The 25,954-nt window shown below is 39.3% G+C and overlaps 1 protein-coding gene across 6 annotated transcripts in view; it reads left to right on the top strand.

The window, feature by feature from the left end:
• Positions 1–25,954, top strand: part of CADPS2 (calcium dependent secretion activator 2) — a 667,593-nt gene that overhangs the window by 115,940 nt on the left and 525,699 nt on the right. For 2 of the 6 annotated variants that reach the window (XM_081795066.1, XM_081795064.1), the window contains exon 1: positions 11,749–12,867. The exons of 1 other annotated variant lie outside the window; for it this stretch is intronic. In XM_081795066.1, coding sequence (XP_081651192.1) covers positions 12,529–12,867 — 339 coding nt within the window. In that variant the 5' untranslated portion in view covers positions 11,749–12,528. Of the gene's footprint in view, positions 1–11,748; positions 12,868–25,954 lie in introns of those variants that run through there. 3 more of the 6 variants (XM_081795062.1, XM_078440056.2, XM_078440046.2) reach the window with 3 other exon arrangements.

The following is a 25,954-nucleotide window of genomic DNA, read 5'->3' as shown; positions in this document are numbered from 1 at the left end:
AGGATTACTTCAGCTCCAAACTTTCCTGTTAAAATATTAAACAGGAACATTTGAACAGTATAGTATCATCGCCATGAAACTAACAATCTGGAAGCAATAAATTTTGCTTAAGTATCCTCCATTGTACTGAGTGCTTCACCCTGTGACTGATATTCTCCAGTGAGGGTTTCGAGTGAAACTCCTATCTCAGCTAAAAATCTTTTAATAGCTACTCCTAATCCTGAACCATTTTTGGCCTCAGTTAATATGTGTTAGGAATGTAATTAACCTATCAGTATCAGTAGTATGTTAACAGTTATAGACTAAACCTAGTATTGAAAGACAAAAAAGAAAAGATCAATCTCATTATTCTCGCTGTAGATTTTCATTATAATGAATCCTTTGTTTTATTTCTTGAAAATCCGTTGTATCTATTCCAAGACCACATGTTTGAAAAAAAATTTTTTTAGTCTGATAAAAAAACAATTTTTTAATGATTACTTATTTTTAAGACAGAGAGAGAGAGAGAGAGACAGAGAGAGCATGAACCAGGGAGGGACAGACAGAGAAGGAAATACAGAATCCAAAGAAGGCTCCAGGCTCTGAGCTGTCAGCGCAGAGACCAATGGGAGGCTTGAATTCACAGACCAGAGATCATGACCTGAGCAGAAGTCAGATGCTTAACTGACTGAGCCACCCAGGCTCCTCAACAATTTTCTTAATTAAAAGAATTTCGCAAGTCCAATATTGTACAAACTCAAAAGTTTGGGAGGCCTTAACATATTCACTCTCATTTTTGTCTAATATCCATTTCTTCATCAAGATACTTCAGTTATAGCTCCTGTATTTCTTTCCAATTATTTCCTTTCTTCTATTTCCACTGCTTTCACCTATTCTTGCCCTATTGTAATCGCTACAGTGCAACTTGAGTGATTTTTATTATAAAAAATAAAACGTGAATATAATGCTGATGCCCAACACCATCATGGCTCTTAGGATACAGGCCAAAACCTTTGGGATGGTCCACAGGGCCTGGGCTGTCTGGCTTCAGTTCTGGGCATTCCAGTCACTCTGGCCTTCTTTCAGGGACTGAGAACAAACCAAACTCCTTGTTTCAGGATGCCCCCTCAAATATGCCCCCTTCTGCCTGAAATTCTAGTATGTATCTCTCTCCGTGTGTGTGTGTGTGTGTGTATCTCCACATACCTATTATTGAAATTATCACACATATGTATACTAACAATACATTTTTAATCTTATTTCATTTATGGCACCACCCGCCTCTCCTCCAGCCCAGACAATTTTGAAGCAAATCCCAGGCATATTATGAAAGGCCCTTTCTAACTCATGCCTATCCTCACGATCTCTGCCCAAGCACCACCTGCTTCCCTCATCTCTCTGCCAGAGTAGGTCATATCTGCCTGTCTCATGTTGTCTTATGTTCACTAATACAGCACTTCATAATGACTACTAACTTACTCAAAGTTTTCGGAAAAACTATAGCATTGTATCAGATTTAGAGGTGTAATGATGGTGTCAATTAGAAGATGGCACTGTTCAAAGGGAGAAAAATAATCTGAGCAATTGATGGAAAAGCCAATCAATAAAATTAAAAATATCCCCAAATTATAGCAGTAAATATTTTCTTTGAGATTTTCATGTGGTTATGTTATGGGAACTTGGTTCCTGCCTTGGATATACTTATATAGATATTACTGCCCTTAAGGACTTCAAGTATTTCCTTTTAGGAACACATTTTCCCTTATTACCTCCCCTAAAATGGTTTCCCTTCATTTGACATAAGATTGTTTATCTTAAAAGTAAAGGATCTTGTAACCAATTTTTGAGTACTCTGTTTATTAAACCTGCTTATGAGTGATAATTAGATAGGATATACAATATTACTTCTCTTGACCACATCACCTGAAATCAGAAATACATTATACAATTAGCACATCTTAAATTATCTTTCCCTCACTGGGTAAATAATCTAGAGAGAGAAAATGATTGAGTTAGCGCCTCTATAGTTCCTCAACAATTGAAAGGACGTGCTTGCATGTGATGTCATTTCTAATTTCCATTGGATGTTTCAGAGGACTTCTAAAGACAACTGCTAACCTTGGTAGAAAGTGATACTGTATATCATTCAACTGCTTCATTTGTCTAATATGGTATGTGTGAGGTGGCTGTTTAGAAAATATCAGTTGAAATAAGAAGTTCAATTATTTTTTTCACCTATACCAGGTGACTGAATCTGGGGCAGGACATTTTAGCAGTTGTGTGATATACGAAAAATAAGTATGTAAAGATTCCGGTTACACTTATACTGACATCTCTAGAGCATAAGACTTATTAAAAGTTAAACTCCAACCTAGTCTTTTAACCACATTTGTAATACATGTGTTTTAGCATTCAAGTATCTGACCAAGTTAAAGATACAGCACCATCTTATGGATATTTCTATATTTGTAAAATCTGGAAATGCAAAAATCATTTCAAGTTTGGGAAAGGAAATCTTTACCAGAAAAAAATTGTAGAAGGAGAATATTTTAATATAACAAGGGAAAATGATACGGTATTGAATAATCTGAATATGTGTGTGTGCATGTATGAATGTGTGTGTTTGTGATGGCATATTAAATGAAGGCACAAACCGAGATTTGTAATTCTTTTTCTTTTCAAAATTGTGAATTCTGATAAAAAGAAAAATGAACACCTGTTCTTACAATCCAAATTCATAACTTTGTGAAATAAGACATGTAGCCCAGAATCCCATCAGTCTCTAAATGACACTGAAATATCACTGAGTATCAACCTTGCAAAGATGCTTTCAAACTACAGAACTATTGAGAAGTAGAAGCGTGCTTACTAGCTATGAGTCACACTTCCTAAAGAATTCTGAGAAGCTTAGGTGATAATAAACCTATTTAACTATCTGCTGATACTACATAACTGGTAATAAAGTCTCCTTATATTTATCTAGTATTTAAATGTTTTCACAAGTGATTTATGCCCATTATTTTGTTTAGATTTTAGATGCAGATATTTTTGAATAATTGCTTAATAGAACTCTTATTATTGTAATGTAGAACACAAAGCCGGTTTAAGGAGATTACAGAAAAATTGATGAACAAAACTCCCCAGTTAATGGTTAAGGTGTAGTCAGATACGTATGGTCCACCAACTTTCGTTCACTTTAGTTATCAAGTATGGGCCTGAGGCATTACATGATTTACCGAGTTCATATTTTATAGAATGATTCCGCTCTAAAACACAGATTCAGTGATTCTTAGATTTTTGCTGCCTTGATCTCTATGGTATAAGCTTTGGAACCTCTTAGAAAAACAGTCCATGGATTTGATACACTTTGCATACAATTTTAGGGGCTCTAGACCCCCTGGAGTTCATCCATACTCTATGATTTTAAATAATATTCTCCTTATTTTATTTTATTTTTAAAATAGTTTTTAATATTTATTTATTTATTTTTGAGAGGTAGAGCATGAGCAGAGCAGGGGCAGAGAGAGAGGTAGTGAGAGAAAACCCCAAGCAGGTTCTGCGCGCTGTCAGCTCAGAGCCCCATGTGAGGTTCAAACCCACCAACCATGAGATCATGACCTGAGCCGAAATCAAGAGTGCGCCGCTCAACCAACTGGGCCACCCAGGTGCCCCTATTCTCCTTATTTTAACATTTATTTATTTAGGTCCTATTTTGATGAGTAAAAGCCAGGAACTTAATTGCAAAAATATGAAGTCTTGTGATGGAGAGGATCTATAATTTTTACAAACACACAAACACACTCCTATTTGGTTTTAAGTCATTTCCCCCCACAACTAAATTACATAAAAAGATCATTGTAAATAAAGAGGTTCTTATTGGTTTATTTTTATATATATTTTATTTTCATATTGTTTACTTCAGAGTGAGATGTGAAAATATGATGCTGACTACAAGTAATATAGAATTTTTAGTTTTATCTGCACAGAATAGTATAGTTTCTAACAATGTCCTGTTAGGAATCATTTTTTTATATAATGTAGACTCTTGAATCTAAATTTCTAAATTTTGTTTTAAATGTAAACTTGTCACCAATTAATAAAATTAAGTTATCCCTAGATGTCCACATTAGTAGAAAAAATATGACATAGTTGAAAAGTTCTAAGCATACCATATATATCTTTTTTGTTCAGTTCTTAGATATAGATAGGTATTTTATGACTTAAAAGAAACCCAGGGAAATTTAATAGCCTTATAATAATAATATGTTTAAGTTCAGATTCAAGGCATAATATTAGATATTAAATTACCTTTTTTATGTTATCAAATGGAGAATTATCCCTATATAAAAATTACTTTATTAATATTCCAGAAATATCTTGCTAATTTAATACAATGCTTTAATTTTTGAGAGAGACTGCATAAAATTTATGAAAAATTTATATATATGATAATTTAAAATATGAATGAAGACATTTTCACAATCTATATCTTTAACTGTAATAAGATCCACGGGATATATTTGTTCAACATGGTATAATACCTACTGTATTCTAGACAGAGAGAAGAATATTTGAGAGTGAATATTTAATGGGTAACAACAATGTTTTAGTTGTACAATAGCAAAATTAGAAACCTAACCCTGAAGACGAAGCATACTCAAAATACGATCCTTAAACCCCTGGGCATCCCTAAGACCCTAACAGAGAGGTTGAAAATTTTTTCATGTGAATACAAGATGTTATTGGTCTTGTTCACTGTGTTGACATTACATAGCTGCTGTAGAAACAATGGTGGATTCATGCTGGAACTTTAGCGTGAATCAAAGCAGTGGCTTAAAAAGCCACTAATATCACTGTGTCCTTCACCTGCAGACACTCACAGAAAGAAAAAAAAAAAAGCCAATGTCACTTAAAAATATTCCTGATTGGGGCGCCTGGGTGGCTCGGTCGGTAAAGCATGCGACTTCGGCTCAGGTCATGATCTCACAGTCTGTGAGTTCGAGCCCCGCGTCGGGCTCTGTGCTGACTGCTCGGAGCCTGGATCCTGTTTCCGATTCTGTGTCTCCCTCTCTCTCTGCCCCTCCCCTGTTCATGTTCTGTCTCTCTCTGTCTCAAAAATAAATAAACGTTAAAAAAAATTTTAAAAAAATAAAAAAATAAAAAAATAAAAAAAAATATTCCTGATTAAGCAGTAAAAAAATAATGAGTTTGTTAAGTCTCAACCCTTGGGCATACACTTAAAAATATATTCTGTGAGGTGAAATGAGATGTTCACATAAAACACTTCCACTGTATATTGAAATACAATGTTTGTCTGCAGGAGAAGGAACTGTTTGAGTTGCAAGCTGAACTAGCTGCTTTTTCATTGAACGCCATTTTTACTGGAGAGATCAACTTGACAAACAAATTATAACTATTCAGACTTCGATAACTTGGGAGGCATTTCCTCAAACATGAGTGAGGTGAGCTTGTCTCCACTGACAGTATTGTTACCAGTTATAAAATTCAAGCCTTCGAATGAAAATTAGAATTCAGAAAACCTCTGTCTGCAACTGTGAGCTTAATAGTTTTCCGGTACTCAACGACTTTTTTGATGTTATTGCTGGTTATTGACAAATGTCGTTTTTTGGGTGCTATGTAATTAAATAAAATGTGCCAACTTTTGGACAATCTAGATTATCCAATGAGCCAGTGTAAGAAAGTTTTACTGATGTGGTTTTAGATTCCATAGTGCAATCTTAAGGAAACCCCCACTTATAGAGTTTGGGTATAATATCAAAGTAGCATAACCACAGTTACAGAAACAGGGTATTAAAATCCTCCTTCCTTTGTCAACTGCATATTTATGTGGGATTGGATTGTCTTCATCTCTTTCAAACAAAACATATTTCAACAGGTTGAATGTAGAAACAGATAAGAAAATCTACATGATTTCTATTAAGTCAGACATTAAAAAAGATTTGTGTAGTGGAAAATAATGCCACTCTTTCCACCCACATTTTTATTTTGGAAACACAGTTCTTTTTTCCATAAAAATATGTAATTTATGTTACATAATAGGTTTGTTACTTTTACGTTTAAATGAATTAATAAAGAACTATTTCTAAATTTTCTTAGTTTTATTTTTCTAATATTAAAAATACCAATAAATGTAACCCGCCTAACCAAGACCTTGTGGTCCTTAACAACTTTTAAGAGTGTAAGTGGGTCCTGAGAACAAGTTTGTTCAGCACTGCTACAGACCAGAGTAATAGTAGTTAATAAAAATATATCTTTATTTTTCCTATGTAACGTAATTTAACTATCACTTATAATTGTCTTCAATAAAAACTCTGCTTCAATTTAGTTTAATTTTTTTGAGCATTATTGTTGAAATGGTGTAAGTTTTTTTTTACAGTAGTAGAATTCTCATCTCTTGAGTAAGACATTGGTTGAGTTTCTAGTCCATCGATGCAATGCTCTCTTTACAGTGTCCTAGTACAGTGCTTAATGTAGAATAGGCACTCAATAAATATTATTGATTGGCAAAAAAATGTGTTCAGCAACAAAGTGAATATAACTTCAAGAAAGCTATAAAAGGTAGATGGGGGAAAAACCTGTTATTGCTTTATCCATTTATGAGCATAATTCCTACGTTTTAACATTTAAAATACAAACATCTTTTCTAGGCTAGATATCTGCTTCTCTAGAAGAGCATAATCACCACATGCATTATATAACTTGAATTAATGTAAGACTTTTCTCATGACATTTTGAGCACATAGGTCACAATATGTTTCTACCTTTTTTTCTCCTTGTACTTTACAACCAGCTCATTTCTGTTACCTCCTCCAAATTTCCACCAAATGGAAAATTAAGAACAAAACTATAATCAATCATTAATGAATGTCCGCAGATTGACTAGGAACAGAAGAAAAGTAGCTTCTTCTTGTGCGTCAGACCTTCTTATAAAAATTATGAAATCTTTAGGGTGCCTGGGTGGCTCAGATGGTTTGACGTTCCACCCTTGATTTTGCCTCCAGTCATGATCTCATGGTTGGTTCATGGGTTCGAGCCTCACATTGGGCTCTGCACTGACTGTGTGGAGCCTGCTTGGGATTCTTTCTCTCTCCATCTCTCTGCCTCTCTCCTGCGCTCTCTCTCTCTCTCTTTCTCAAAATAAATAAACATTTTAAAAATTTATGAAATCTTTGAGATCTTAATAAAATAACACATATTTGGGGGTTTCTTTAGTCTGGTTGTTTCAGGACAAATAATTTAGAAATACAAATTCTAAGCTATGTAAAACCCAATAAAAATGCATAGAATCATTTACTATGTTATCTACAGTTTGTTTCTTAAACATTTTTTAAACGTATATTTATTTTTAATAGAGAAAGAGAAACAGACTGCAAGTGGGAGAGGGGCAGAGCAAGAGGGAGACAGAATCTGAAGCAGGCTCCAGGCTCTGAGCTATCAGCACAGAGCCCAACGTGGGACTTGAGCTCACAAACTATGAGATCATGACCTGAGCCGAAGTCAGATGCTTAACTGACTGAGCCACCCAGGCACCTCTCTACAGTTTGTTTTTATAGTTCTGTGGTTAACAGTGAGCCAAATAATAAAGCAGTTATAATAACAACAGCAAAATACTTGGCATTCACTGAGAATTTACTCTGTATCAAATACTTTTTTAGTACTTTACGTCCATTATCTTGTTTTATCTTTACAACAATCCTTTGACTATATCTTGTGTTTATGTGCATGAGTCTGTGTATCAATGTTGACTACTCGTTTACTGGTCAATTTGTGCTAATCATTTGCATATATTTTACCCATTATCTATAAAAAGTGGAGTCCTGGAACTGTTCTCCACTAGGACTCAAATTCTAACTAGAGAGGAGGAAAAAGGGAAAGCTAGGCAAAGAGAGGAAAGGGATTTAAATAAAGTTGCCAGGAAGATTATTGCCTCATAAGATATAAATATTCATCTTCAAATTTGTTGTTTTTATCTTACTTCTGTAAATGCATAGTCTTTTTTCTTACCTGGGCTTGTGAGTTGACAGTTTTCCTGTACATATTTGCAAAACTGGTCCTTCTATTTGACCTGAAAAAGATTCCTCTCTCTGTTGTAATATTATTTTAGTGATAACTAGACTACAAAAAATAATAGACTGTCCAATTCCAAAACACTTAAGGGATATTTTGTGAATTTTTTCTGTATTGCCACAAGAGCATATATTACCATAATTTCTTATTTTGCTCATGTCTGTTTCATATGCATTGCCTCAGGGACTAACTTTTATTGTTTTTATCTATTCAGAATAGTGCAGAGCCTAGAGTGGATGCCCAAAAAAATATCTGTTCAGTGAAAGAATGATTTCATTTGTGACTTAAAAGAGTTAATACCTTCCTTTCAGGTCAAATGCACAAATCAATTCTTAACCAGAAAACAGACCACCTATAGCTATTCAGGTCACACACCTGTTTCCTTAAATATCATTGCCAAAACACATTTTATATTCTATTTCATTACTGTGCATCCATCTTTCCCCAGGATTAAAGGTGTTTCATTAAAAAGCAGTATAAGCTCAATTTGTTTTTATATTCACCTTGACAAAAGTAAAAATGTATCATTGAATAAGTTCAAGTGTATTTTGTGTATTTATGAAATGGTACAAGCCAATCATAGTCTTACGTTAGGCATCATTTATTCAATTATTCTGGAACATCAGCTGATGTTATAATTGCCTGGAAAGCTATTATTTAAGGTAAAATTTGGCAAGAACATCCATGCAAGCACAAAATAAAAAAATGTTAATTAAGAACAACTGAATTCTAATGATCAGGTTGTCTTTTCAGGCTTGTTTTCTTTGAACCATCCTTTAACTGGAGAAGAGGCAGGGAGGGTTCCCCAGAGACCCATTGTTGGCCTTCTCTCTCTGAACATGATTTCTGGACCTTATCATCTATATCTGTAGCTTCAACTAACACCAATATGCCGATGATTCGGCATATTGACAGAATTGAGTAACAGCTTTGCATCTCCAACTGATCTAGGATAGAGTTTAGGATCTCTATGATGGGTTCCTCAAAACTTCATGTTTCTCCAAACCTATGTGTCTTCTAGCAGCCCATATTTCATCTATCATCAGTGAAGTTACCCTATCCTGAGAATCGTATTCTATTCTTAACCTCTTCCTCAGCTCCTCATCCATATTCTATTAATTCCTTTGTCCTTCTCTTAAGCGTCCCTCTTCTTCTTGTCCTCTGTTTAAAGTCAAGCCCTCACTGTTTCTCTCCCCAATTTTTTCTTTTTTTTGAGTAATTTAATTGGTATTTTGTTTCTGGCTTCACTGCCCTTACACTGCTCTGGATGACTCTTAAGAGTTAAGGATCATCTTATGTTGTACCTTACTTAAGCCTTCACGTATAACCCCATTTGGATGCCTGCTGACTGTCTTGCTTGATGCTAAATTTGCCTCTGCCAGTTCTCTAGTCTCACTCCCTTCATCTTCATATGTAACCTCCTCTTCAGGCATGCCAGTTTATTTGCAATTCTCTGAACATGGCAAATAATTGCATACCTTTGCAAACACAGTTCCTCCTGCCTCCAAGTGCCCTCACCCTAATAGCTCTAAATCATTCTTCAAGCCATATGTCAAGCATCCTTCCTTTACTCTGTCCTGCATGAGGTAATTCTTCTCTATCTTACATTATCTTTGGGGATACTAGAATAATCATCAGATTGCAATATCAACATTTATTTTCTGCTTTTTTAAATAAATCATTTTCTCATTTGTCATTGTTTAATCTACACACTTTTAAAGCTTCAAGACTAGATCTTGTTTTTCTAAGTATACCCAGCATAGTATTGACATATGTTAGTTTCTTAAGCGATGTATGTTTAATTAATGAAATCCTTAAACATTGTCTTTGTTGCCTTTTGGATACTTCTTTAATTTATGCCCCTTAAACCATTTTCATCTTCATAGAGAAAACACTACATCTTTTTTTTTTAAATGTTTATTTACTTTTGAGAGAGAAAGGCAGAGAGAGAGAGAGAGAGAGAGAGAGAGAGAGAGAGAGAGAGAATGAGCGGGGGAGGTGCAGAGAGAGAGGGGGACAGATGATACGAAGCAGGCTCTGTGCTGACAGCAGAGATCCTGATGTGGGGCTCAGACTCACAAACTGAGAGATCATGACCTGAGCCAGAGTCAGACACTCAACTGATTGAGTCACCCAAGTGCCCCCACTGTCTATCTTATTCTAAAAATTATTAGATGTTTTCCAGTCGGGTCCCCAAGGCTTGAAGAATCTTTAATTTGGTAACTATTTTTAATAGGAAGAGAATAAGCTATTACATCAAGTAGTATTAACTAATTAATAAAGGAAACAAAAGTAAAGGAAACAATAGTATTAACTAATTAATAAAGGAAACAGTAATAAAACTGTTATATTTAAATTGTACTTTTATGTTGCTAAGTACAACATATTTGAGTTATCAGTTTAATAAACATTATACATTTAGTAAACTGATTTATAATCAGATTATAATAGAAAAAAAGCACTATTTGGAATTAGAAAGGACTCATAGTGTTGAGTCTTTGTTCCCATAATTCTGTGGGAAAGAGGATTCTCTAAATCTCAGGATCCTTATCTGTACAAAGGAACTACTAATAAAAATAAAAAATGAAATAATGTATGTAAAGGGCTTAGTGCAATAGTCCATACAAAGCACCTAAAAGATTAATTGTAATCATCACCATCATCATTACCTGTTATCCAAAGGTTACTTTGATGGCATTAGTTAAGCACATTTACAAAACTTTGCAAAATGTAAATTGTTATGTATGTAAGCATTAGATACTATGACTGAAATGAATAGGCTTATCATTTATGGTTTACCTTGCCAAGAATAAAACATTCTTGAAATACATCAGTTTCTGAGATTTCCTATTCCTTGGAAAGTTGGAGATCTGCCAGCAGTAATGCCCTCAATGAACATTTTATCGCTATGGGCACCCATTAAGGATTGATAAATAAGGCTCCTTAGGAGTAAATGCCTCCTTATCTTTCTACCCCATCTAGGGAGAACGTCAGTAAATGCAGAAGGAAAGCCTGTCTATTGTGTACCTAACTGTGGAAGTGGCTTTAAAAAAGCTAGAACTGCTTTTTGGCCACAGGGTAGACAAGCTCAGAGTCGACAGTGTACCTCCCCCGTATCTCCCCGGCGCTTCATAATCTCTGCGCCAGTCTGGCCATAGTACATTGCATCTTGGGTTGAATGCACTGTTTTCCCTGTTTCCCCCTCTTGACCGGATTAAGAACATCGGAAACAGAAATCACAGGAAGAAACTTCCAGGTGGTTCCACCATTGGGACTGAGAAATCTGTGCAGATAAGACAGGCTTCAGGTGCAGCCTCGAGACGCCCACTTGAGGCCAGAACCAACAATGACCAAGTGTTGTGTGTCCCTGAGCTCCGCAGGCTCCGCCAAATGCTGACAGTGCCGGACAACGGGCGTGTGCTCAAACGTTAGCTGAAGATATGTGTGCACTACACAAACTATTTGAGTCAATCTCATTCCAACCCAGAAAATAATCCAGCTATGTGTGAGCTGAACCAAAGTGCCGTTCCAAAAATACAAAATCTATCTTGCTCATGTGGGAATAAAAACAGTTTAAAAAGAAAGCCTCGCGTGTTTCGTTTTTGGGTTTTTTTTTTTGTCAAAAACGTTCCTCTGACTTTATAATTTGGACTTCAGCATGAGCGTCAAACAGCAGCAGAGCAGAGCGAGAGACTTTTCAAAGTCTCTCCCCAACATTATTTTGAGGTGAGTGGCTCCCACTTTTCCGCACTTGGGTTCAATCTGGGCATCGGATTCGGGTCTCAGGGATGTTCCGGCCGCTTTCCTCACCTTCGGAGAGTAGGAGCAACTCCACCGCCCCCATCCACCTGCCCTTTAGGAATCTGTCGGGAGAAAAAGCATGGAGGGTAGGGGGTCAAGGTAGTCCAAGCAACCCAGGGTGTGCATACGGAGCAGACACGTCTAGCCCCTCCTCGCCTTTGCAAACTACCAGCCTCGGCACCCGGGATCCTGGGCCCCGGCAGCAGCCGCGGCGCGCGCACGCGTACTCCACGACCCCGCGCCCGCTCAACATTTTATTCCACGTGTTGCTTGTTGTAGGAGCCACAGGTTCCCCACCTGCGTCCGGGAGCTCGGGCCGCCCCGCCTCTGCCCGCCGGCGTGGCGGGATCACGGGGTTGGCGGGTCCCGGGCGGGCAGAGGAATTCACAAGGCGCTCACGTTCACCTCCAACGCTAACTCCGCCTATTTAATCCCGGCGGCTCCCCCTCGCCTCCTCCCGGCTCTTGCCCGCCCCTTTCGCCCTGGTGGTAGGAAACATTCCGGTCTTTAACTCGACGTGTCCGGAAAGCTCTGGCCAGTTTTCCTTTCGTTCTGCGGCCGCTGCTGCCAGCCGCGCGGCTCCCTCAGACCGGCGGACGCGGCTGCCGTGGGTGAGGCGCCTGGGGGCCGCGGGCCGAGCGGCGGGGCGCCCCGAGCACCATGCTGGACCCGTCTTCCAGCGAAGAGGAGTCGGACGAAGGGCTGGAAGAGGAGAGCCGCGATGTGCTGGTGGCGGCCGGCGGCCCGCAGCGAGCGCCACCGGCCCCGGCTCGCGAAGGGCGGCGGGACGCGCCGGGGCGCGCGGGCGGCGGCAGCGCGGCCAGACCCGTGAGCCCGAGCCCCTCTGTGCTCAGCGAGGGGCGAGATGAGCCCGAGAGGCAGCTGGATGAGGAGCAGGAGCGGAGGATCCGCCTGCAGCTCTACGTCTTCGTCGTGAGGTGCATCGCGTACCCCTTCAACGCCAAACAGCCCACCGACATGGCCCGGAGGCAGCAGAAGGTGAGTTGCACGCAGGACTCGGCGCCTCCGGCCGCCACTTCTTCCTCCCCGGAGTTTTCTCCCGGGAGAGCGCTGGGGCGCTTGCCCTCTGCCCTTGTTTAATGCGTGCACTGTTTTTGTCGGTCTTTACGGTTCAAGGGAATCTTTCAGGGGGAATCCCTTCGTGCTTTAGCCGGCTGGGTATCGGGTTGCAGCGGATGCGTCCTTCCCCAGCCCCCTTCCTGTTGGCAGAAGCTGTCAGCTTGGCATCGTGAGACCCGCAGCGCCCGCCGTGCGGTGGTTGCACCCGCTGGGACTCCGCTCCGGCCAGGTCACAACGCAACTTCCATCAACTTAAGTTTCTAAGAGCAGTGGTGCATTCCTGCCCACCTGAGTTCAGCTGGAGCTGGGCTTTTCTGTGGGTCTTAATGATTGTGTAATTAGGCGAAACAGGTGGAATCTGGCCACCCCTGTTAGCTAGAGCAGCCTTCACTAGGGCGAAGGGGTAGAAATTTTCCGCAGGGAATAAAAAAGTTAACGAGCTTGCTTTACTGCTATGTAATGAACACTTCAAATCCAAACCCTGGAGAAGGTACGCAGTTCTTAGAATTGCTGTAGGTTGAGAATTCCTGGTCTGGGCAGGCACTATTAATGAAAAACAAAGGATTGGTGCATAACCACTTGGTAAGGAATGCGTGTTTTTGTTTTTGCTTTTTTTTTGCTTTGTTTTTGCATCCCAAAGAGGTAAGGAGATTGTTTCAGGTGTAACGTCTGCCAACTTTAGTTTTAAAACCACATTGCAGGGGTCCGATGTTTTTGTAACAGTGGAAAGTCATGACTCCAATTACTCTAATTGGGTAAATGAGAACCTAAGAAATCTTTCTGATAGAATGCTGAACCTAAAAGGTCCAGTAGAAATCTAACTATCTCCGACAAAATGTGGAGACCCAGAGAGCTTAGAATTTGCCCGAGGCGTATCTGGATGCACACGTGTTTATTTTCTGAAATATCAAGCACATAAAGCATTTCTCAGAAATCCGGGGAGCATTTGAATGGTCTTCTGAAACACCACTGCAGCTTTGAGTACATGCAGTCCTCCCACCATCGTCCTCTATCCAGCCTTTAAAAACACACCTAAACTAAGTAGCTGTTTTGAAACCCTTCACTCTCTGGGAATACTTGAGGGGTGATTCTTTACAGCTGGTGCCGAATTACACCGAACCTTCAAGAACCTAACCCTGTAGGTAATTCAGTCACAGAATGCTAGAGCTGGAAAAGACCTTGGTGTCCTCCAGGCAGACCCCTCATTTCGGAGGTGAGCAGTCTGAGCATCATTTCCTCGGGGGGCATGATTGAAGTCCCCATTCCTCCAGTCAGTTGTGCGTGCCCCGTGATGTTCTTGTGCGCCTTCTATTCTTCCCGTAGGTAGGTACCCTGCTTCCTCATCGTTGTGCTGCAGTCACCTGTTGCTTGTCCACTCCATAGGTCAAGCAGATTTCAACTTCAGTAGTCCTCCTTATGCTAAGTGTAAGTAATTCTTGACCTGTCTAGCCGTGTAAAGCTTCTGAAGGTCAGCCTGTTATCACTTCGGTCATTCATAGTGCATTGAAGCTTATTTTTAGTGTATTAAACTGTAAAAGCGTATGGTGAAACTAAAGCTAGTCCTGTCCAGACTATTCTGCTTTTGTAAAAAGTTACTGGTAGCTGACTTACACTGTGCTTGTCGCATTTTGGTACTGAAACTCCCCTTTGCTTGTTCATGGTTACAGATCTGACTCCTCCCATTTAAATAGAATGTTCCTACAGAAGTTATTTGAACTGCCAAATACGTTCACAACCCTAAGAAAACTATGACCTTACCCAGAGGTTACCAAAACCCAAACGACAAAACCCTGCATCTGATCTCTGCAAAAATACTTGGAAACTTCAGCTCTTTAAATCTTGGGAGCATTGAGTGCTGTCAGATTAACTTCAGTGAATTTTTATTAAGGGGGAGGCCACATAACCTAAATATTTGCCTTATTCCAAAGGCCCCACACTTTTTTTTTTTTTTTAACATGCTGCTTCCTAGAGGGAACTGGAACAATTCTTGGCAGTAGGTTTTCTTCTAGGATGGAGTGAAGTGGGAACTTATATTCCTGTGAATTTGATACATAAGTCAATTAATGCCAGAAACTTTAAGTCTCAAATTATACATGTGGGTTATGTAAAAAAATCACAGCATAATTGCAAAATCATTAATCCATTGTATGTTTTCTCCTGTATCTTCAAGTAGTCCAACATCTAATAAAAGGATCTGATAGCTTAAATTGTTATTGACCTGCATGTTGCTGTTTACTCGTCACAACTTTGAGAATTTAGAAACTCTCAGATTGAGATCTGAAAGGGTCCTCACTTTAATTTTTTTTTTTTTTTTTTTTTTTTTTTTTTAATGTTTGTTCACTTTTTGAGAGTGAGGGACCTAGCCCAAGCAGGGGAGGGGCAGGGACGGAGACCCAATCCAAAGCAGGCTCCAGGCTCTGAGCGTTAGCACAGAGCCTGACACTGGGCTCGGACCCATGAACCGTGATAGGACCTGGGCCGAAGTCCGACACTTATCTGACTGAACCACCCAGGAGCCCCAGGGGTCCTCATTTTATAAGTGACACAAGAGCCTTCCTCTGGCTGTCCTAGCCCTCCCTTAAAGGGCTGGTGAGTTTTTGTGAACTAGACCTCAGCTGCAGTGTTTTGTTTTCTCCTTACTTAGCTAGAAATGCCCACAAAGCTAGTTAGGGGTTTTATCCAGGAGTTACTCGAAAGCTTAGTAGCATTAAACTCGGTTGACTCGAACATTGCTTTCTTTGCTCTTGGCTGGAAAACTTCAACTCCGAGGAACAGTGGCCATGTATGCCATTGAGGCCCTGGGACTACTGATGGCTCTACAGAAAATTCTGAAAGTGAGTATCTGGGTCCACCCTAACAGCTTTGCACCAGGTGGTCACATCACTTAACGTATTCAGGGGTTCACATGTGATACCAATATGAAGTAACTGTTAATGGCAAAAGGACTTTAGTTCCGAATAGTGTCTAAGCCTGATGCCTCTTTACCTTGATGACTTTGGTACCATCAGAATGCTACAGCAATAATGAACTTTGTGTGACTCTCTATCATTGGTTAAGGGTGGGATCGGTATTAATGGCAAAGCAGTTTACCAAATAAGCAAATCCGCTTCATCAGAAGGCAAATCATAAAGGCAATTTGTTGAACCTTTGGAAAAGTAATAGGTGTTCATGGTGACTGGAAGGTAGGGGGACTCTGACCCATCATAACGACTACCACAACAGGGGGGTCAGTATGTTCATTCCTGTAGTTAAAGGTTTAGACTGCAGGTCTGTAGGCTTCTAATGGGTGGTTGCACTGTTTTTGCTTTCATTAAAGTTAGTAAAGTCCGATGTTGAAGGAACCCGCTTTTTTAAACTAGAAATCAGGAATTAGAGTAAAATGGTATTTGATAACTTTCTGTGAATCCTAGATTGATGTTCTTGCCATTTCTTTTTTTTTTTTAATATTTGAAATTTACTGTCAAATTGGTTTCCATACAACACCCAGTGTTCATCCCAAAAGGTGCCCTCCTCAATACCCATCACCCACCCTGCCCTCCCTCCCACCCCCCATCAACCCTCAGTTTGTTCTCAGTTTTTTGTTCTTGCCATTTCTACATGTATGACCAGTAATCACTCTAAGTTGTGACTTAACCTTCATCTAGAATAAGCATTCCCACCACTTCACATAATTTTTGTCTAAGTTTGAGAAACGTACACAAATGTGAAATTGTGGATGGGGGTGGGGGGGAGAGCAAGCTCCTTAGGTAAAACCGATCAGGAAGAGGGCAAGAATGCATTGTGGTGGAAAGACCTATGGTAGGTGCCTGCCTATAACTCTGCCATCTGAATGTTTCATTACAAAAAGTGGCTACTTTTAGATCTTTGGACATGATGGTCTCTTTTGTTAACATTCTGACTGTTCAGGTGATCCCTAAGTTCAGGGAAAAGAGCCAAATTTTTAAAATTTTCTTTAAGTGTTTATTTCTGAGACCGAGTGGGGGAGGGGCAGAGAGGGGAGACACAGAATCCCAAGCAGGCTCCAGGCTCTGAGCTGTCTACACAGAGCCCAACATAGGACTCAAACCTGGAGATCTTGACCTGAGCCTGGGTCAGACACTTAATGGAATGAGCCACCCTGGCATCCTGGAAAAACCAGTTTTCCAAAACAAAGCCCCCACAGCTTTTACAAGGGTTGAGAATCCCTTACCTAAGGCTAGGAAATCTTATGCCTTTAGTGCTGTGTTGCCCCCTCTTTGGTGCCTTAGCATAGGGCGTCCAGCAAAAACGTGTCGGGGGGGGGGGGGGGTGGTGGGCGTGCCTTGGTGGCTCAGTTGGCTAAACATCAGACTCTTGATTTCAGTTCAGGTCATAATCTCGAGGCCTGCTTTAAGATTCTCTGCCCCTCCAGTGCTCATTGGTGTATGTGCTCAAACCCCCCAAAACTTGTTTGGATACAAACAAGTGTCAGATTTAGTACATGTTGCAAAGAATTAGGTGCAATTTGGAGGAAAGTGGTGGCGGGGGTGGGGGGGGGGCGGGGAGAAAGGAAAGTAAGAGTCTTCTGATCTCGGGAAACTAGTGTTCCTAAATGTGTTTTTGAGACCTCCAGGATTTCTACCCCCTGAAAGCCATAAAAATGTAAAGCTGGTAGAACTGATGACTGCAAAGTGGAACTTGGCCACTGCCACTACCAAGCCCAAGAGACCAGCAGTGTAGAAGCCCAGTATTCTACCTTGTTTCCTTGTTTGCAGGTTTCCAGCAAATGATGTGAAAATCTTAAAGCCACCCTCTTTGGGAGTTAGGCTTAATTCAGCCTTTGTGCTCTTCTGACTTTAGTACATTGTGGAGCAAATGCAGAAGGGATAGGTTATGTTGGTTTTTAAGAAGAGCGAATACATTGTCCTCTGGGGAATGAGTTGGAAACCACATTAAAGTAACCTCAGACCGGACTTAATACAGTATCTCAGGAAGACGCGTGTTGCTTTGATTCATCTAACCCTCCACAGGGTGTCTTGAGATGGTGGCACTTAATTTAGTGGAATGAGTTGTGTTGATGAGAAGAACTCAGACAGATTAAGTGATATTGACGTTTGCTTCTTTCAAAAATGAAATCAGCTGTAATTCTGATACACAATGACTGCTTATAAAGTGAAATAAAATAGCTAATTATGTTTCCCTCTTTTTTTTCTTAATGGAAACTGTTCCCTTTATTTATACACTCAAAAGATAACACTGTATGTAAGGTCATTAAAGAACTTTAAGATAAAATTAAAACCAATTGCCAGGTTATGAAATACGAGAATTCCAAATAGAAAATCCCACCAGTTTGGTAGTGAGGAGGCCTCTTTTGCATGATTGTGCTATTTTCTATGCATTTCAGATTGACTTAGATCTTTGGGAAGGAAGTGGTGGGTCACATAGTCATGTGTTGCCGTTTTAATTTTTGGGTTAAAGACCTAATAGCTGTAAATGTAAAGGTGGACATATACTGGAACAAAGGACACTTGCCCAAAATTAATATTTAGGAATCAAATTATGAAGTTGTCCTGAGTTGGTAACACTTCCTTTTAGGATCACTGTTTTTGGTCCCTGTGTTTCAAAATCAGCTGAGGATTTTGATGGGCTTTCATTTTTTTAAAAACAAAAATCTGATTTCTATCCTTAGCTGCACATTAGAATTCCCTGGAGAGCCCTTAAGAATCCCATCATCCAAGTTGCACCCCACATTAATGAAATCAATCTCTGGGGGTTGTAGTCTTAAAGCTTCCTAGGTGATTCCAGTGTAGGGCCAAGGTTGAGAACTGTGTGTGTGTGTTTTCTGGAAAGCTGCCGGAAACTGGCTTATTTTCACATGGGCAAGGTGAAACTATTTGCAGTAACGAGTAAGATTACTGAGTAATTAAACCAATATTCCATATTAAGGTAAAAGCAACAGGGATGCTCTAAGGGAGGAACAAACATCTAAATATTCTAGACTTTATTGAATCAATACAGTGGGAGGCCAGTACATATTAGACTTCCGAAAGGTCTTTAATTAGGTAATATGCTAGAGGCAATTAAGTTGCATTTGCATGTGTGTAATTATAAAACCACAGATCACAACGTTAGCAATAGAAAATATAGGATGCTGAGTGTAAGCCTGAGTGTTGCTTCCTATTCCAAAATGAACTGGGAGAGTATAGTGAAATCTCAGAGGTTGACACTGAGTAATGCCTAACTGAAGAGTAAATTGCACCAAGGTCTTTCAAGATCTTTAGTCAGTGGAATATTTCCTTGGTATATGCAGTAGTCGTGCATATAGGTCTTTCAGAAAGTAACTTCAGAAGGCATTAAGTACTTAGCTAAGTTCTTGTTTAAACGGTTTTAAGTGATTTTATATTTTTGTTTGCAGTCCGCAAAATTTTAGCGTTAGGTGGAGAGTATGGAAAACCTGCTCAAATTGCATTAGTGTCACATAACTGTTGTACACCTGAGACTAACGTTGTGTATTGACTATATTTCAGGAAATTAAAAAAAATACATTAATAGGTTGTAGTTTGCATTTGAGAGTCTTCTGTAGAGCATCATTGGTCTACTTTTTGAAACTTCTTCACATCACTTTGTAAACCTTGTGGTTTGAATATTTTCATTTTCTAACCTTCAGGTTTGTGATGAATTTTTACAACGAAAATACTACTGGGGCAAAAGGTATGAACAGTTTAAAGGCAGTCTTTGCCAGGCTAGCAGGATAGTTAACTCGCTCCTTCCTGATAGTGAAGATGAATATATGTGTATGGTCTAATGTCCTTTTTTTCATTTTTTTTGGTTGCGATTTTGGTAATGTGAACTCTTTATCAGTATGTTGAAAATAGCATTCCTTTGTGAAGGGTTTTCTATAGTCTGCCTTTTTTTAGATATACTTTGATCTTTTCCTTAACATTTCTTCTCTTGGACAATTTCCCATCTAGAATTAATGTTTGAAGTAAGGAGTTGACATCCCCCCCCCCCCCCCCAAAGTTAAGCAGTTCTTGCAGACTGATTCTTGATTATGCTCTGCTTCCTTCCATTCCTAAGCTGGAAGCCCAAGTTCAAATGGTTTCCCTCATTAATTCATTGACCAAGTATCTATTGAGCCTCTACTTAACAAGATCAGATGTTCTGGAAACACAGTCAAGAATAAAACAAGCATGGGGCGCCTGGGTGGCGCAGTCGGTTAAGCGTCCGACTTCAGCTCAGGTCACGATCTCGCGGTCCGTGAGTTCGAGCCCCGCTCTGGGCTGATGGCTCAGAGCCTGGAGCCTGCTTCCGATTCTGTGTCTCCCTCTCTCTCTGCCCCTCCCCCGTTCATGCTCTGTCTCTGTCTCAAAAATAAATAAACGTTAAAAAAATTTTTTTAAGAATAAAACAAGCATAAATTCCTTCAGTAGTGTTCAGTAATTTATAGATTATGTGCATGTGTCTTTTACATCTTTTCTTAGGTTACCTATTCTAATTGGTCTAGCTCTTTTCCTATTGCTCATATCATGTAATTTTGACTTAGGATAATTACATATTTTAATACTTGGAGTTCCCATTTATCAAATCTTTTACCATTCTATTCCTCCCCGTATCCCCACCCCCTCTTACCCTTAATTTTTTTTTTAATGTTTATTTTTGAGAGAGAGCCACAAGAGTGCAAGCAGGGGAAGGGCGGGGAGAGAGGGAGACACAGAATCCTAAGCAGGCTCCTGGCTCTGAGCTTTAGGCACAGAGCCCCACGTGGGGCTCAAACTCAAGGACCCTGAGATCATGACCTGAGCTGAGGTCAGCTCAACCACTCAACCAAATGAGCCACCCAGGTGCCCCTCACTTGCCCTTTCTTAAAAAAAAAAAAAAAAAAATGCAGCAGTTAGGAAATTGCTTTGTCTTCAGGGAGCCTGGCTTCATTCTTTTGTAGTATCCATGCATTGTATGAGTAAGGTATTTCTGCTCTCTAGGTCCTGGCTTTTTCATTTGTAAAAAGGGGCTAATGGCCACATAGAATTTTTGTTATAATTAAATGAGATGCATAGAAAGTGTTTAGCTTAGTGCCTGTTAACACTTATGCTCCCTTATGCTCCTGATTAGATGCTGTCATTTCTTGTTAAGCCTGTTTGAGAAACTAATTTTTACTAAAGTCTTGTTTGATGTACATCCTCTTCAGTTAGGCCTCTTCTGTCATTGCGATGTTTCGTCCCTTTCATTGTATTGGCCCCTTGGGTTTATAACCAAGTTATTTTTAAACCTTTTACAATTTTTTTCTCTGTGGCTTGTGTTTTTCTATTACCAGTAATCGGTAAATGTTAAACTCTAGCTTTGTTTTAACTGATCGTATCGCTGTGCACTATTGTTTTAGTAAGTCCTATCTGAGCCTTCTGGGTTGTCTATGGTAGGCGGTTGAATCCTCTGATTGTAATGATTTGTCTTCTCCGGTAGCTGTACCTGTTCTGTTTGACATCTCTGGTTAAGAACGTTCAAAACAGTGTATTTGTTTTTTTTTTATTTTTTTAATTTTTAAATGTTTATTTTTGAGAGAGTGACAGAGACAGAGTGAGCAGGGGAGGGGCCGAGAGAGAGAGGGAGACACAGAATCAGAAGCAGGTTCCAGGCTCTGAGCTGTCAGCACAGAGCCTGACTCAGGGCTTGAACCCACAGACATTGAGATCATAACCTGAGCTGAATTTGGATGCTTAACCAACTGAGCCACCCAGGTGCCCTGCCATAGCCTTCTCTTGATGCAGGCTTTACTAGGAATGCTTTTGGAATTGTACCAAGGAACATGTTGTTAGCATTTTAGGGTATTCTTTGCTACTCTATTTTTCTTACATTGAGTTGAAAAATCTCAGGAATGGACTTTTATCAAATTTCTTGTCCCATCCATTGAGGTGATTGCCTGACTTAATTTTACTGATGTGATGGATTTACTAGGTTTCCTATTGTTAAACTGTATTTACATTCCTAGGGTAATTGCTCCCTGATTGCGCTGGTTTTTAGAAAACTTGAGTTCCCTAGGCTTTTAATTTTTTATAGTTCTTTTGGTCTGTATTCAGAAAGGTCTTTTTCTGTGCTGTCAACTGTCACCGAAAATTGGCCATTTCTAGGTTTTCAGGTATATTAACATAGTTGGATAGATCTTTCATTTTCTCTATCTTCAGCTTTTGGTCTCCAGGGTTTCTCCTTTTTAAAAATTCATTAGATAGCCCAGATACTCTTGTTCTTACAAATGGACACGTAAACTTTATAAACTTTGTTTTATAGTTTCTATTTTCCTAAGGTGGTTTTTTTTTTTTTTTTTTTTTTTTTTTTTTTTTTTTTTCCGGGGGGGGTGGTGGAGCTGGGTAAGGGGCGATACAAGGTGGTTCTTTGATCTGGCAGCTTAACAGGATTTTTATTTTCTGCTTTGTAATAAAATAAAAGTATATGAAGCTATGAATTTACCTCTAGGTACATTTTGGCATCTGTAGTACTATGAAATTTTTGCTAAATGTTATTTTTCTCTTGAATCGGTATTAACATAGTTAACCAGAATACTTAAAAATTTCTAGTGGTGAAGTTTGTTTTCTCTGTGGTAATTTCTAATCTTATGTTGACACTATGGTTCACTGTAGTATGCAATGAATATTAAGTTTTAGGTCAAAAATCATGTGGCAAATTTTGACTTTAGGATTTTTTTTTATATATCTAATAGTTAGCATTATAGTAATCATTCCTATCTTGTTATCTTTATAGTATCATCTTTATATTACCCTACAATTGTATGTATCTTTAACTGACTTTGTATATCTAGAAGCATTTAACTCCTAGATATTGATGCCAGATTCCTACTAGTATAAAGAGAAGTATATACTGTAGTCAGTGGAAAGGAACTCCCTTTGATTCATTTAGTGTGGGTGTTGGACAAGGATTCTTTGTCCAACTTTAAAGGTTAAAACTACTTTCTGTTGGAGTTTTGGATGTTAATCATAATGCATACACCTGCTTTTCACATCTATAAACACCTCTGCATGTGTGCATATATACATTTTGAGGTTATTTTGTATTGAAGATTATTTAATACAACAATTTTTGCCTGGTCTTTGCTTTTGAGTTTGAAACCATCATTGCCAGTGTACCATCAAAATCTTATTTTCCATTTTGTTTTTTGTTTCCTTTATTTTTGTTTTGTCTTGAGTATATGGCATTTCAGCTCTTCCATGCTGGAGCCAGGGGCAGGTAGAGGGACAGGATATAAATCTTGCTAGGTCTTCATAGTTGTGCTTCTTGTTTTGATTCACAAAGCAAAGCACGTGTGCTTTAAGAAGCTGGGTCTCTAGTTTTCATGGATTATGAAGTTAATGGACATTCATCTTGATGGATTTTAGTTTTATATTTCATCTGCAGTATTTCTTTTAAAAATACTGTTATGTATCTGTATGAATACTGGAAGATGGGAAAATTAAATTCTGCTACGAAACCTGTATTTTTATTTCACAAATTTAGGGAAATCTATTCCATATTTTATTTAAAGAGATGAGAGTCTTAATTTGGTTCTGTAGAAAATCTCTAAAACTCAAAATACTTCTTTAGCCAGAAAGGCTTACAAAATGCTAAGTATCCTCAGGAATCATTCTGAACTATAACAAGACATCTATTGCCTACATTTGTGAAGCTCTGGTTTTCTTTACCAGAAGGGCTTCATGTATTCTTGAGTAGCAGGAAGTAGGGAGATAGAAAGCACTTTTTTTTCTTTTTCTTTTTTTTTTTTTTTTTTTTTTTTTTTTTTTTGAGAGAGAGTAGGGGAGGGCAGACAGGGGGTGGGGGAGAGAATCCCAAACAGACTCTGTGCTTTGATCCCAGAGCCTGATATCTAGGGTTTGATCCCAAACTGTGAGATTATGACCTGCACTGAAATCAAGAGTTGGCTGCTTAACTGACTGAGCCACTCAGGCACTCCAGAAAGCACATTCTTGTTCTCTATTCCCTGCTTCAACTAGAAGGCCACTCTGTTTTACATGATAGAACAATATATCTTAAATTACTGGGGGAGGACAGTGTCCAAATAGCTTTAATGTTTCATAATTGTGGTTCAAGTGTGCGATCCTGTAAGAATGTCTATAATTTGATCACTACATCCTAGAATCCTAGGCTTTGTTGCCTTTCTTATTCTTAAAAATATTTGAGAAGCTGTGTAGGGGTATACAATTTAATCCAATACAGATCATGCCATGAGGAACTTAAAACCTAATAGGTGAGATGTTGAATTTGTGGTCCTTGAAATAAGTAGAGATCAAAAGGACAGTTGTTTGGAGCTTGGGAGAGATTTGGGTATAAGAAGTAAATTTGAGAATTGTCATGTGGATTTCATTTGAAAGCATGGGCTTGAATGATGTAGAAGGAAAGAGAATCCAGCAAGAGAAGTAGCACTATGAGTGCTAGTTTGAGATTGTAATCTGAATCTAAGCTATTACAATATATTTACATAGCATAAACCTTGCAGAACTTAGAATTAAATAGTCTGTTCACTCTTCCCCATTGCCAATCAGCTTTCCAGAGGGAACCTTTATAACTTTTCATGTTTTTTTAGTTCTTCTGGAAATAGTTCATAAATTGAAATATGTATACCACTTTTCTCATGGATTCTTAGTGACTTTAGCCATTGCTTCCTGTAGAATATACGATGGGGAGAGTTAGCTCATTTCCTACAAGCATCTGGTTCCCTTTCTTCTGGAATATGGTCTTTTACCATTATTGGTTTCTGCTAGTTGCCTCCTCTATGTTCTCCCCTCCTTACAAGAAATAGAATTTTTAGCTGGGCACGTGGCTGTCTGGCTGAAGACTACATTTCTAATCTTGCCCTCCCCTTCCTTTTGTTATCCGTGGAACAGAGCATGACTGCCCAGAGAATGTATGTCAAGAACCTAGCTTGGAGGGTGCCAACTTTATTTCTCCCACACGAGAATAGGGCCAGGTCCCATGGCCCTATCAGTCTTTACAAGGAATTGCACAGGTAATGTCTTTGTTTTTACACAATTCTGGAAGACCAGCTACAGACTTCTGAGATTTTGCTGAGGAGGGCAGGAAGGAAGTCTTGCCGGAATAGGAGGAACAAGTATGTGGCATACAAATTGTTGGCTCAAATTGTTGATGGCTGGGAACAATTGGAATCTGATATTTGTTCTACCTTCTCTTGGCAGTTAGCTTAGCCAAAAGACTAATTTCAGGCTAGCGAGCTATGAATGGAAGTGATGTGTGCGAATGTATGGGCCGTTCCTTGTGAAGGGAAGGAAAAATTCGTCTTTTAAGGTTTTCTAGCTGGAGTAAGAATTAAATTTACATGAGACAGACCAGAGAAAAAGTTTATTGCATGCACACAGAGGCCCAATAATAGAGACCTGAAGACATGACTAAGGCAGCTTTTTCACTTTTTAGGTAAAGACAGTAAATCTGAGGAATTGACAACTGAATTTGGGGAGCTTCAGTAAGGAATTCTAAACAGAATTTGGGCCAAGGTACTAAATTAGTAAAAAGGGTTGTTTATACAGGCTTCAGGCTCTAAATTTCCTGTCTCTCATCATGAGAATGTCTTTTAACCTCCAGGTACAGGGAGGGTACCTTTTGTGTGGGGCATGATGCCCTGCTTTTAAGGGGGACAGAGGAAGGTCTAGGTGTCCTTGTACAGGCTGTCCCAGTAACTTTTATTTAAAGAAATATGTTAGGGGCGCCTGGGTGGCTCTGTCAGTTAAGCATCCGACTTCAGCTCAGGTCATGATCTCAGAGTTCAGGGGTTGGAGCCCTGCCTCAGGCTCTCTCGTGTCAGCACAGAGCCAGCTTCAGATCCTCTGCCCCCATCTCTGTCCCTCCCCTGCTTGTGCTCGTTCTTTCAGAAGTTAAATATTCCAGAGTGTGGTCCATCTTGGGGCAGCCTGCCTTTGGCTCCTACACGGGAAACAAGAGGAGCGTGTCCCTGTCCCTCTGCCCTTTCCCACCCACTGGCTGAATATCTGTCTCAGTCTGGCAGTTAAAGCAGCCTTTGGATGAGGAGCCGGTT

Source organism: Panthera onca, chromosome A2, assembly GCF_046562875.1.
Source record: "Panthera onca isolate mPanOnc1 chromosome A2, mPanOnc1 haplotype 2, whole genome shotgun sequence".
In the NCBI taxonomy this organism is placed as follows: Eukaryota; Metazoa; Chordata; class Mammalia; order Carnivora; family Felidae; genus Panthera; species Panthera onca.
The sequence above is the reverse complement of the archived record's forward strand: the minus strand, read 5'-3'. Positions and strand labels throughout refer to the sequence as shown.